The sequence below is a fragment of the Doryrhamphus excisus genome, linkage group LG6 (genome assembly GCF_037039965.1).
Source record: "Doryrhamphus excisus strain RoL-2023G ecotype Guam linkage group LG6, RoL_Dexc_Guam_v1.1, whole genome shotgun sequence".
In the NCBI taxonomy this organism is placed as follows: Eukaryota; Metazoa; Chordata; class Actinopteri; order Syngnathiformes; family Syngnathidae; genus Doryrhamphus; species Doryrhamphus excisus.
This window is the reverse complement of record NC_136362.1, coordinates 10,232,173-10,246,310: the sequence shown is the minus strand read 5'-3', so window position 1 is coordinate 10,246,310 and position 14,138 is coordinate 10,232,173. Positions and strand designations below refer to the sequence as shown.

At 35.3% G+C, this 14,138-nt stretch overlaps 1 protein-coding gene across 1 annotated transcript in view; it reads right to left on the bottom strand.

Annotated features, from left to right (window-relative positions):
• LOC131125718 (sodium channel protein type 2 subunit alpha-like) overlaps positions 1-14,116 on the bottom strand; it is a 61,412-nt gene extending 47,296 nt beyond the window's left edge. Inside the window, exons 1-5 of the mRNA XM_078791391.1 lie at positions 13,690-14,116; positions 6,617-6,923; positions 4,355-4,472; positions 1,841-1,931; positions 113-241 (exon numbers count right to left, since the gene is read on the bottom strand). Of these exons, the coding sequence (XP_078647517.1) occupies positions 113-241; positions 1,841-1,931; positions 4,355-4,472; positions 6,617-6,883 (605 nt within the window). The 5' untranslated portion in view covers positions 6,884-6,923; positions 13,690-14,116. The remainder of the gene's footprint in view (positions 1-112; positions 242-1,840; positions 1,932-4,354; positions 4,473-6,616; positions 6,924-13,689) is intronic.
• Between the last annotated feature and the right edge of the window lie 22 nt (positions 14,117-14,138).

Genomic DNA, 14,138 nt, shown 5'->3' with positions numbered 1-14,138 from the left:
ATAGGTCCAATTTCCAACTTGCATCACAGGACATTCATGTCATATATTAAAATTGAGGCCACTGCCGGAAATGAAAGGAACGGTATCGTCATAAAATGATATTGTTACTCACGCCATGAGAATGACGCTGAAGTCCAGCCAGTTCCAAGGGTCCCTCAGGAAGGTGAAGGGAACTATACAGAATCCTCGTGCAAATATCTTGATTGCTGACTCAAAAGTGTAAATGGCGGTGAACGTGTATCTGGAAATAGAAACAGGAAATAGAAAAGAAGATGAGTGAATTGAGTGAACACTGACAGAAAGTCATACTAATTTATGACGAATATGAGAACACCAAATTAAATTTTTTGTGTGATATAAATTAATGATATAAATTAATTATATAAAATGATATAAAATTAATGATATAAATTAAATTAAATTAAATTAAATTAAATTAAATTAAATTAAATTAAATTAAATTAAATTAAATTAAATTAAATTTTAATTTAATTTAATTTTTTTGTCGTGTACCAAAGTACGAGGTGATATGACCATCCAATGACATAATGGGTACCATAGTAAGTGTCAATATAGTGATATGTATAGCACATCATGACTGGTTCAAGACTCTTCATCCTTGTATTTAGCAAACATCAACTGCTTGTATTGTTTCTTGAATTGGCTCATCGTTGTGCATTGTTTGAGGGTCTTACTCAATCCATTCCATAGTTTGATTCCACATACTGAAATGCTATGGATTTTTAACGTAGTCCTAGCATATAAGTGTTTTATTTAAATGTAGTTTTTCCCTGAGATCATATTTCTCCTCTCTTGTAGAGAAGTATTGGATGACATTTTTTAGCTAATTGGTTATTTTTAGCCTTATGTATTATTTTAGCTGTTTGAAGATGAACTATATCAGCAAGTTGAAGTATTTGTGATTTTAGAAATAAGGAGTTAGTATGTTCTCTGTAGGCGGCATTATGAATTATCCTTACTGACCTTTTTTGCAGTACATTTAGTGAGTGAAGATTGCTTTTATAGTTATTCATTCATTCATTCATTTTCTACCGCTTTTCCTCACCAGGGTCGCGGGGGGTGCTGGAGCCTATCCCAGCTGTCTTCGGACGAGAGGCGGGGTAGACCCTGGACCGGTCGCCAGCCAATCACAGGGCACATATAGACAAACAACCATTCACACTCACATTCATACCTATGGACAATTTGGAGTCGCTAATTAACCTAGCATGTTTTTGGAATGCTAGGCATGCACATGCGAACTCCACACAGAGATGGTCGAGGGTGGAATTGAACCCAGGTCTCCTAGCTGTGAAGTCCGTGCGCTAACCACTAGACCGCCGTGCCGCCCTGCTTTTATAGTTATGTTATAGTTATTTCACTTTAATGTTTGTTCACATGTTTTTTCTCACACTCTTATTTCTTATTTTGAAGCTCTATTTACAACCTTCTTGGCCGTGGGGCCAAGAAAAAATGAGCCACGGGCCAAAAATGGTCCCCCGGAGCCACAGTTTTGACACCTATGTATTAGAACGATAAAGATAGTTTCAACAAAACTAGTTCAAGCTAGTTTTGGCATACCATAATGCAATGTTGTTATCGCAATGCTGCATGCAAAACATGCTAGCAGCCACGCATCCACTGCACCAAGCGTTGCTCGGAAAAGGAAATGGCAAAAGTAACAGCAAATGTAGCATGCATCGTATACTTACAAGCGTTCGATTCTTGATATATGAAGGCTCCGTGTTAGAACATACGACATGTAGCTGAGTTTAATATTTTGTTGTTTTTTTTTTTGCAGAAGGACACTAAAATGTTGTAATATTTAATAAGTACTTACTCTAGGTACTTGGTCCATGGTGCCGGGTCTGACATCGCCATGAAGAAACAGTTGGTCAGAATGGTGAACATTATGAACAGGCTGAATAATGTGGAAAAACGTCAAGGAAAGTGTACAACAAAATATGAATTCATGCAGACATCAACTTCATAATTTCATATATGTATTATGAATTAGGATGACCCATGCATGACATGAACACATGAAATGAGGCTCGCAGTAAGTCAGTTACATTGACAGCATCAAACCCTTATGGGATTTATATAATTTTCACAATAAATTTTTTCATAACTCAGCAGACTGTGGGACCGTTTCACGATTCTGGTCTTGGTTCTGGTTCTGGTCTTGGAACTCTACCATGTAGGCCGTTTTTTTTTATTATGGAGTCACAAACACTGACCTTAACTGAGGCAAGTGAGGCCTTCAGTTCTTTGGATGTTGTTGTGGGGTCTTTTGTGACCTCTTGGATGAGTCGTGGTCTCGCTCTCGGGGGTCATTTTGGTTGGCCGGCCACTCCTGGGAAGGTTCACTATTGTTGTTACTGTTACTGTTAGTGTTGTTCACCATTTTTTTGTGGATAATGGCTCTCACTATGGTTAGCTGGAGTCCCAAAGTTTTAGAAATACTGTAGTGGTAAGGTTACCGGGACATAATTCACCCCGGAACAATCGATAGGCGCAAGGTACTGTTTTTTTTTTTTCTTCTTCCTGTTGTGGTTGCGAGACGGTTTTCAGGTCTCACGTAGCGAAGAGTTAATGTTAATGTTAATGTTTGTAAAAAAAATAAAGTTTTCCCCCAAAATTCGACACTCTGCCTCAGACTCCAGTTCTTCGACGCTTCACTGGTGACACTGACAGTAGTCCCGAAGTGTTTGGAGCTACAGCGAACATGGCTAACAATGCCACGCTAAAATTGGCGGAGTTGTGGGAATCAGCATCCGCGGCGTGGATGACGACGACACTCGCTACTACCAACGCCGCAACAATACTTTTATAACCTTTTTCCAGATGGATAGATCTCATTTACTTTCTTTGTCGTTAAGATCTCAGCATTTTGAGGATCTTTTGGTCTACTTCATTTTGTCAGGCAGGTCTTATTTAAGTGATTTCTTCATCGAGAACAACCGTTTTTTTCTGTGCGTTTGATGATATTTTAAGTATGACTGGGGACTGGGTGATTTTTCATACACAATTTTTGGTTTAATCACTATAATATGTGATTGGTATCAACATGTTATTGGTATAAACGCCATGTATTTGCTAAATACAGTAAAGTCTCGTTATATCGATATCGGTTAAAACGAATTACTACTTATTACGATACTATTTTCATTTCCCGGCATTTCATTTCTAGTCTTTTATGATATAATTAGCTCCGTTAGTACGATACCCGGTTATTATGATAATCCGGTTACTAGGATGCCCTTTTCATCTCCCGCCAGCCAATTTGGTCTGCTTATATCGATACAAAAGCAGCTTAAATCAATCTTTGCTTAAGGATTTCAATACCAAAAAAGAACACGGCGAACGGCTGCTTCCAGTCAACTTTATTTTTCACACTTCCACCACCAGAGTGCAGCACACACAGCGGAAAACACCCGTCCCTCGCGCCTACCCCTCCGGGTGGCAACACCTTCCCTATCGATAGTTCCGGGGTGAATTATGTCCCGGTAACCGGTAATCACTACAGCGTAAGTTTATTTTTATTTATTGTAGTACAAAATTTATTGTAGTACAAAAGCATGCTAGATACGCAATCCATGAACTCAAGGAGAAAATTACATGCCATATCAAAGATCCGCCCACTTTTAATGCAGTTCGGCGCAGGATCGGATATATGGATAGTCCGGTTATATCTGTATTTTTTCCGACTCCCGAGAATATCGATATAACGAGACTTTACTGTATATACATAAAAACTCATTCCTGTTACTTTCAGTACTGTTACTTAAACGAGCCATATTAGCTGAGGAGACTTTGATACATTTTGAGTAGTCCAGTATACGTATTATCATATTTGGAGGTGGAAAAACTCAACAATAAGCAAGCAAAAAAAAACAGCGATCCAGTGGATCGACCCACTGCTATTCTACTACTGCAGAATCAAAGTTACTAAGGTATTTAAATCAGGAATTTATTGCAAAAAAAAAAACAAGCTTCCCCTTCATGAAGTATTACTTCCTGCCTGATAAATAATAGACAGCTGTCATATGATGTAAAAGGTTTGCTCTTATTTCATATCTGAGATTAAAAGAGGGATCTCAGGGGGGGATTTGGTTTGTGATGCCAGAGGACTATCACACAGAGCTGTATCAAAAATAGAAATATTGAAAAAAAAACAAAAAAAAAACATCAGTAACATTCACAGAAAATGTGTAAATATTAAGAATTGGCTTATCCAGGTTCATATTTTTGTGTTTTACATTAGATTAAACACCGTTATTAAATGTAATGCGTACTAAACTGGCAGAAAACAGAAGAATTATATGTGCAGACATAATTCAAAAAGGATATGAATGGACTAAAACTTTGATGGCAATAGATCTGAGGAAGTGGAACGGGGTTAAAATGTAAAGAGCAGATGTGGCACTGAATCTGAAGATGGCCTTTCCTTTGTTAAGTACTATAAAAGTCTGAAAAAAACAAACAGAGAGATGTCATTATTACTCAATCACATTCTTTAAAAGGCAGAAATTAAACATTGACAACAAAGTTTCTCATTGAGGGCCAAATTCGGGGGAAAAGGAAAATTTGCAACTTTGATATTTTGTAAATATACTTAGAAGTAATATATATTTTTTTTATTTTTTTCCAGAAAATGTCAACTTTCTTCATGAATGCTCTTCATACATTTTCTTTTTGTGATATTGTGACTTTATTGCTGTAATATGATTTTTTTTCCCCAACCTAATTTTCCAAAAAAAATCAGCATTATATTTGTTTTTTTTAAATAAAATTACAGCTTCAACACAAAATTTTAATTATTTTTATTATCGATATTTCAATATTATGCGGCTAAAATTACTTTTTTTTCCCTCGTCACATTCCAACTTTATTATGTTTGTTTTTTTAAATAAAATTCCAGCTTCAACACAACATTTTTATTATTTTTATTATTGATATTTCAATATTATGCGGCTAAAATTACATTTTTTTCCCTCGTCATATTCTAACTTTTAGTTTAAATTAAATTGTGACTTTTTGACTTTATTCATGTAGAATGACAGCTATTTTTTTAAATTTTTGCTGTTTTTTTTTATTTCAAACGTTCAAATTTATTTTAAAACTATTTCAACTTTCACCTGTTTTTTTTTTCTAGTCATAGTGACTTTATTCCCTTAATATTTGGACTTCATTCTTGTAATATTAAAACTTTTTCCCAACCTAATTTAACAGAAAAATTTACTTTTCATTTATGCTACGAGAATGGAAATTTTTTTCCATATAATGTTAAATTATTTTCGTAAAATTACGACTTTTTCTTGATAGATTACTAATTTTTCATCTTTATATTTTGACTTTATTGCTAGATATATTTGTTATTGATATTTCAATATTATGCGGCTAAAATTACATTTTTTCCCTCATCATATTGTAACTTTTAGTTTAAATTAAATTGTGACATTTTGACTTTATTCATGTAGAATAACAGCTATTTTTTTCAATTTTTGCTGTTTTTTAATTTTTATTTCAAACATTAAAATTTATTTTTAAAATATTTAAATTTTGACCTGTTTTTTTCTAGTCATAGTGACTTTATTCCCATAATATTTGGACATAATTTTTGTAACTTTTCAAGTTTTTCCCCAACCTAATTGAAAAGAAAAATGTACCTTTAATTCATGCTACAAGAATGGAATTTTTTCCGTATAATGTTAAGTTATTTTCGTAAAATTACCACTTTTTCTTGATGGATTACAAATTTTCCATCTTCATATTTTGACTTTATTGCTAGATATATTTGTTATTGATATTTCAATATTATGCGACTAAAATTACATTTTTTTCCTTTCGTCATATTCTAACTTTTAGTTTAAATTAAATTGTGACTTTTTGACTTTATTCATGTAGAATGACAGCTATTTTTTTCAATTTTGGCTGTTTTTTTTAATGTCAAACGTTCAAATTTATTTTAAAACAATTTCAACTTTCACCTGTTTTTTTTCTATTCATAGTGACTTTATTCCCAGAATATTTGGACTTCATTTTTTAGAACTTTTTCCCCAACCTAATTGAAAAGAAAAATGTACCTTTAATTTATGCTTTGAGAATGGAATTTTTTTCCGTATAATGTTAAGTTATTTTCGTAAAATTCCGACTTTTTCTTGATAAATTACAAATTTTCCATCTTCATATTTTGACTTTATTGCTAGATTTCCATTTTTAAATTTTGCCGCCAGCCACAAAAGACTTCCCGGTGCCGCTGTTTGGACACCCCTGCTTTACACTATGTTAACAAAAAGCCCATGTTGACTGAAACGATGCAAAGAGGAGGAATTCAGAGACTTCCAAGACCGAGAAAAACGAGATAATGGAGGCTACTCCAAAGCAGCCTGAACCCTTTCCCCAACAGATGTGGCATTTATTTCAATATTTTGTCATCTGTGGATAATCCTCCCATCCAGCAGCGCATCACATGCCAAAACAAAGAGACCCTGAGAATGACTACCACGTCCCATTAAAGGTTTACATCTACTAAAGCCCATTTTCCGCAGGAATCAATAACTTCATGGAAAAATATACAGTGGAATACATAAACATAAACATAAGCTCTCACCCTCTGGTTCTTGAAGTAAAACGGGTCGATGTCTTCCAGTGGCACCCCGATAAGTTCCGAAGGGATGTCACCAAAGATGCGTGGCAGCTGCTTGCCCGCCTCCAGGTCGAGCCTAGGTCTGGGTGGCTCCACGTTCTTCTGAGCCTCCTTGCAATCCTTGGCATTCCTGGCCTGCTCCTCAGCAATCCGCTGCTCCAGGGCAGCCAAGGATTCACGAGTGAACGGCCGCAAGCCATCAGGACCCGTTGGTAACAGCATGGCTGCCATCTTTTCATCCTGATTCTCCGGTACTAGAATTGACTTACAGCTATATGTGTGCATGCAGTAGGAAGAAAAGAGGAGGAATAAATAGATGAAAATGGCCGAGTACAATAACATATGGAGCATTCACACAATTATACATTTTTGGGCCTGTTAGCAGTCAAGGGACTTTGGTCTTGTCCTGACTGTTCCCCTTTATACGCCACCTCTGGCCAATAAATATGAAATACATTGGAAAATAGTAATGGTTTTATTTCATTTGAACATGCATCACATTACAATTGAATGCATCACATAATCAGTTCACAGTTCCACATGTCCAAAAGGAGTAGGAAGAAGCAAAGCTTATTAAATCCTACCCCTCCATCTGGTACTTTTACAATCAGTAACTGTTACATTTGTTCACTTCCTGCTTTCTTAATTTAATTTAATTTAATTTAATTTAATTTAATTTAATTTAATTTAATTTAATTTAATTTAATTTAATTTAATTTAATTTAATTTAATTTAATTTAATTTAATTTAATTTAATTTAATTTAATATCACGTACCGAAGTACGAGGTGATATGACCATACAATGACCATACAATTATCTCCATCTGGTACTTTTACAATCAGTAACTGTTACATTTGTTCACTTCCTGCTTTCCTAATATAGTTCAAGGTTTTTTAAAGTTTTTTTTTTATTTTAGTTTTGTCATGTACCAAAGTAGGAGGTGATATGAGCATCCAATGACATAATGGGTACCATAGTAAGTGTCAATATAGTGATATGTATAGCACATCATGACTGGTTCAAGACTCTTCATCCTTGTATTTAGCAAACATCAACTGCTTGTATTGTTTCTTGAATTCCTAATTTCTGAATTTAATTTAATTTAATTTAATTTAATTTAATTTAATTTAATTTAATTTAATTTAATTTAATTTAATTTAATTTAATTTAATTTAATTCAGCCTACATTTAATAATGAGTGCTATTAATTTCCTTACACACTTTGACAAACAGTGGCCCAATGAGGTTTTCTTTATACTTACTTATTTGTGATTTTAGAAATAAGGAGTATGTAAAATGTACAATGGATCCATGTGATCTGTATCGGTACGATCGGTATTCCATCTCCAGTTCGATTCCAACAGCGCTAAAAGCTCTCCAAATACTATTGTTTCTATTGTATATCTCCTTCTATCCTGAAATGCATTGATCCCTTTTAAACGTCTAGCCAGACGCTAGTTATCTGCTTTCACTTGATCTGCTTATTTTGGCCCAGGTTGAGCTCAGATCAGCGTGTCTCTCGTATGTGGCGAATCCAACGCTATCACATGTTCAATCTCAATAAATAGGTCAAGTTCCAAACACCATAAAGCCGGGGTTCAAGGTTTGTGACGTTTGCTGTGGTGACGTAACAAAAGGTAGCCTTGCGAAGAACGTTACTAATCGACTAATTAATTTAATTTAATTTAATTTAATTTAATTTAATTTAATTTAATTTAATTTAATTTAATTTAATTTAATTTAATTTAATTTAATTTAATTTAATTTAATTTAGGGCGGCACGGCGGACGAGTGGTTAGCGCACAGACCTCACAGCAAGGAGGACCAGGGTTCGATTCCACCCTCGGCCATCTCTGTGTGGAGTTTACATGTTCTCCCCGTGCATGCGTGGGTTTTCTCCGGGTACTCCGGTTTCCTCCCACATTCCAAAAACATGCTAGGTTAATTAGCGACTCCAAATTGTCCATAGGTATGAATGTGAGTGTGAATGGTTGTTTGTCTATATGTGCCCTGTGATTGGCTGGCCACCAGTCCAGGGTGTACCCCGCCTCTCGCCCGAAGACAGCTGGGATAGGCTCCAGCACCCCCGCGACCCTCGTGAGGAAAAAGCGGTAGAAAATGAATGAATTAATAATTTAATTTAATTTAATTTATTCATTCATTCATTCATTAATAATTTAATTTAATTTAATTTAATTTAATTCATTCATTCATTCATTCATTCATTTTCTACCGCTTTTTCCTCACGAGGGTCGCGGGGGTGCTGGAGCCTATCCCAGCTGTCTTCGGGCGAGAGGTGGGGTACACCCTGGACTGGTCGCCAGCCAATCACAGGGCACATATAGACAAACAACCATTCACACTCACATTCATACCTATGGACAATTTGGAGTCGCCAATTAACCTAGCATGTTTTTGGAATGTGGGAGGAAACCGGAGTACCCGGAGAAAACCCACGCATGCACGGGGAGAACATGCAAACTCCACACAGAGATGGCCGAGGGTGGGAATTGAACCCTGGTCTCCTAGCTGTGAGGTCTGCGCGCTAACCACTAGACCTAATTTAATTTAATTTAATTTAATTTAATTTAATTTAATTTAATTTAATTTAATTTAATTTAATTTAATTTAATTTAATTTAATTTAATTTAATTTAATTTAATTTAATTTAATTTAATTTAATTTTATTTTATATTTATATTTATTATTAATAAATAGTGAGATGTATAGCACATCATGACTGGTTCAAGACTCTTCATCCTTGTATTTAGTTTGATTCCACATACTAAAATGCTGAAACGTTACTAATCGACATTAAAAAGTCGCCAAGGGATAGGCGACTCCTATTGCATGCCCGGCTTAAACGCGGGGGCAATCAAGTATTAAACGTTGCAGCAGCAGGGGGGGGGGGGGGGGGGGAACATGAATGAAATTAAATTCCAGTAACAGCCAGCTGTGATATGCTCATCATCATTACTAATAATTATCATAATTGGATTCACAGTACAGTTGCTAGGACAAAGACACGCACGGTCGCTTGCATATGCTGTACAGATGTTTTATAAGTTGTTAAGTAACACTGACTTGATGATGGTACGATATCATGTATTATTATTGTCATTATTATTATCATTATGATATAAAATTATATAACATGTGTGCATGTATTTTGACATTCAGAGGTCATCCGGGGTCATAAATTGAACGACGTCCGATACGGTATGTGTCCCGTTTCCCTTCCGTACAGCTTCTGGTACCTCCAGAAATAAACAAATAAATACGTTGCCAAGTATTAACAGTTACGTAAAGTCGCTCTATTTAAATTTGCACTGCATTAGCCGTCTGAAAATAGTTCAGCAAGCTATAAAAAAAAATATTTTTGGAAGCTTTTCAACAATTGGATGCAAAACGTGACTCACATCACACTATGCTATGTGACTGAATTATTAAATATGTAAAAAAATAAAATAAATTATATGCTTTTGGGGCAAATACAGTGTTTGCACCCTGATTGGTCACACTTGAATGTTTCAGATAATCAAACTAATATAATAAATAATTAAAAATATTATTATTATTATTATTATTATTATTATTATTATTATTATTATTATTATTATTATTTTAAATAATAATTATGATTATGATTATTATTTTTTATCATTATTATCATTCATTCATTCATTTTTTACCGCTTTTCCTCACGAGGGTTGCGGGGGTGCTGGAGCCTATCCCAGCTGTCTTCAGGCGAGAGGCCGAGGCAGGTACACCCTAGACTGGTGGCCAGCCAATCACAGGGCACATATAGACAAACAACCATTCACACTCATATGGACAATTTGGAGGTGCCATTATTATTTCATATTATTATTATATTATTATTATTATTATAGTAGTAAATATTACTCATAATAATAATTACTAATAATATTAGTCGAAGACAACACAACTGAACACAATAAGCAATTTTTAAATGAAATGAAAAATGAAAAAGTGATTGCCCCCGAAAGCTAATAACTGGTTGGGCCACCCTTAGCAGCAACAACTGCAATCAAGCGTTTGGGATAACTTGCAATGAGTCTCTTATAGTGCTGAGGATTAATTTTGCAGAATTGTTGTCATTCAGCAACATTGGAGGCTTTTCCAGCATGAAGTACCTTTTCAAGGTCATAGGATTCAGGTCAGGACTTGGACTAGGCCACTCCAAAGTCTTCATTTGGTTTTTGGTGGACTTGCTGGTGTGTTTTGGATCATTGTCCGGCTGAAGAACCCGAGTTGGTTTCAGCTTGAGGTCACCAACAGATGGCCGGACATTCTCCTTTATCAGAATTCATGCTTCCATTTATCACAGCAAGTCTTCCAGGTCCTGAAGCAGCAAAACAGCCCCAGACCATCACACTACCTCCACCATATTTTACTTTTCAGGTCATGCCACAGCATCTCAACAGGATTCAGGTCAGGACTTTGACTAGGCCACTCCAAAGTCTTCATTTGGTTTTTCTTCAGCCATTCAGAGGTGGACTTGCTGGTGTGTTTTGGATCATTGTCCTGCTGAAGAACCCAAGTTGGTTTCAGCTTGAGGTCACCAACAGATGGCCTTCAGCAGAATTCATGCTTCCATTTATCACAGCAAGTCTTCCAGGTCCTGAAGCAGCAAAACTGCCCCAAACCATCACACTACCACCACCATATTTTACTCTTCTTTTTCTGAAATGCCAGATGTATTGGGACACACACCTTCCAAGAAGTACAACTTTTGTCTCGTCAGACCACAGAGTATTTTCCCAAAGGTCTTGGGGATCATCAAGATATCCATCCATCCATCGTTTTCTACCTTCATTAGGGTCAAAAGAATGCTGGAGCCTATCCCAGGTGACTTTGGCCTAAATGGCGGGGTACACCCTGGACTGGTCACCAGTCAATCGCAGGGCTCATAAACAATATAGACATATAGACAATTTGGAGTCGCTAATTAACCTAGCATGTTTTTGGAATGTGGGAGGAAACCGGAGTACCCGGAGAAAACCCACGATGCCAAGCTGAGATTTCAATCCAGGTCTTCCCGATCTCCTGACTGTGTGGCCAACATGCTAACCGCTCGGCAAAATGTAAACAAGCCTTAATGCCTTAGTGTTCAGCAATAGTTTTGGTCTTGGAACTCAGCCATCGTCATGAACACTGACCTTAACTGAGGCAAGTGAGGCCTGCAGTTCTTTGTATGTTGTTGTGGGGTCTTTTGTGACCTCTTGGATGAGTCGTGCCTGCGCTCTTGGGGTCATTTTGGTTGACCGGCCACCCCTGGTAGGTTCACCAATGTTCTATGTTTTCACCATTTGCGAACAATGGCTCTCATTGTGGTTTGCTGGAGTCCCAAAGCTTTTGAAATCGCTTTATAGATTTTTTTTCTCTCTTAATAATAAAAAATTTTATTTAAAAAATGTTTTTTTTTGTTCAGTTGTGTTATCATTCACTAATATTTACATTTTTATATGACATGTAATATTTAAGTGTGACAGACGTTCAAAAAAAAAGGGGGCAACACTTATTGACACTACTGTATATTTATATTTTTTGAAAGCCTTTTTCAATATTAAAAAAATAATCATCCTTAGATTCTCTTTAGAAGTTTGGAAAAAGTTTGACATTTTCAGCCAGTAAAATTTCACATATTATACAATATATGTATTTGTAAGTCAAGCACTGTGTGACTCCTATGTGTGCGTAAAAATATGTAATAATAATAATCCATCTGTTTTCTATGCCACTTATCCTCACTTGGGTCGCGGGGTGTATACTGGGGCACATTCTAACTGACCTTGAGCGAGAGGCGCGGTATACCCTGGAATGGTTGCCAGCCAATCGCAGGGCACATTTAATATAATAATATAATAATTAATATTGATTATGAGAAAAGCTGAGCTGGTTACAGCCACAGATGGAATTAAAGCGTCTGAAAGTCAAGTGTACACATCCTCTACTGAGCCTTATTGCCCTCTCAGAGCTTACATACAGCAAAGGATGACCTACTTATTTTTTTTTTTAAACAAAAACTAACTTTTTACAGCAGATATACACAAATCATATTTAAAATTAAGGCCGTTTGACATATATATGTACTGTAAGAATATTTTTCAACACTATAAAAGAGTGTCATCATGTTCTTGTATTGTATTATTCATAAAGGATACAATTAAAAGGTCCGAAAATAACATTTTTATAAAATTATTCATTTCGAAAATATAAATTATACAGCAAACTAACTTTTTACAGCAGATCATATTTAAAATTAAGGCCGTTCGACATATATATGTACTGTAAGAATATTTTTCAACACTATAAAATAGTGTCATCATGTTCTTGTATTGTATTATTCATAAAGGATGCAATTAAAAGGTCAGAAAATAACATTTTTATAAAATTATTCATTTTTCTAAAATATAAATTATACAAAAACTAACTTTTACAGCAGATATATGCAAAGAATATATATATAAAATAATATTTTTCAACACTATAAAAGAGTGTCATCATGTTCTTATATTGTATTATTCCTAAAGGATGCAATTAAAAGGTCAGAAAATAACATTTTTATAAAATTATTCATTTCAAAAATATAAATTATACAAAAACTAACTTTTTACAGCAGATATACGCAAAGAATATATATATAAAAGAATATTTTTCAACACTATAAAAGAGTGTCATCATGTTCTTGTATTGTATTATTCCTAAAGGATGCAATTAAAAGGTCAGAAAATAACATTTTTATAAAATTATTCATTTCAAAAATATAAATTATACAAAAACTAACTTTTTACAGCAGATATACGCAAAGAATATATATATAAAAGAATATTTTTCAACACTATAAAAGAGTGTCATCATGTTCTTGTATTGTATTATTCATAAGGATGCAATTAAAAGGTCAGAAAATAACATTTTTATAAAATTATTCATTTCAAAAATATCAATTATACAATGTATATTTTTTTTTATCCCAAACATATTGTTAAATATTCAAATCACGTGACTTACCAATGAAACTCCGAGATTTAAAGCATCTTTTCCAGAGTTGAATTCTTGTGTTTTCATTAAAAGTGGCTGCCAGATCCTCCGTGGGAAAGCCATGTCTTCTTTTTTTTTTTTTTCCCCCGGGGGGGTGGCTTATTCCCGCTTCATGGTGATGCAAACCTCCAGAGAAACAGGACACGGAGTGCGTGTTGAATCCCACAGTTTGGCGGTGAAAAAAGTGACTTCCAGACTTGCCAGTGCGCTAATCACCTTATGATGGACATATTGAAGCAGGCCACGCCCGCGGCGCACGAGTTGTCATGTTGTCTTCCGGTTTTTGGGGGTGCTTCTTCTGGGAGTATCATGACACAGTTTTGCAAGCAGGTGTTGTTGTTTTCCACAGAGGTTGTACTTCCAGTCTGTCTTTCAGCAGCTGCCCTTGAGCAAGAGGGTGAGAGGGGAGGGGGAGGTGG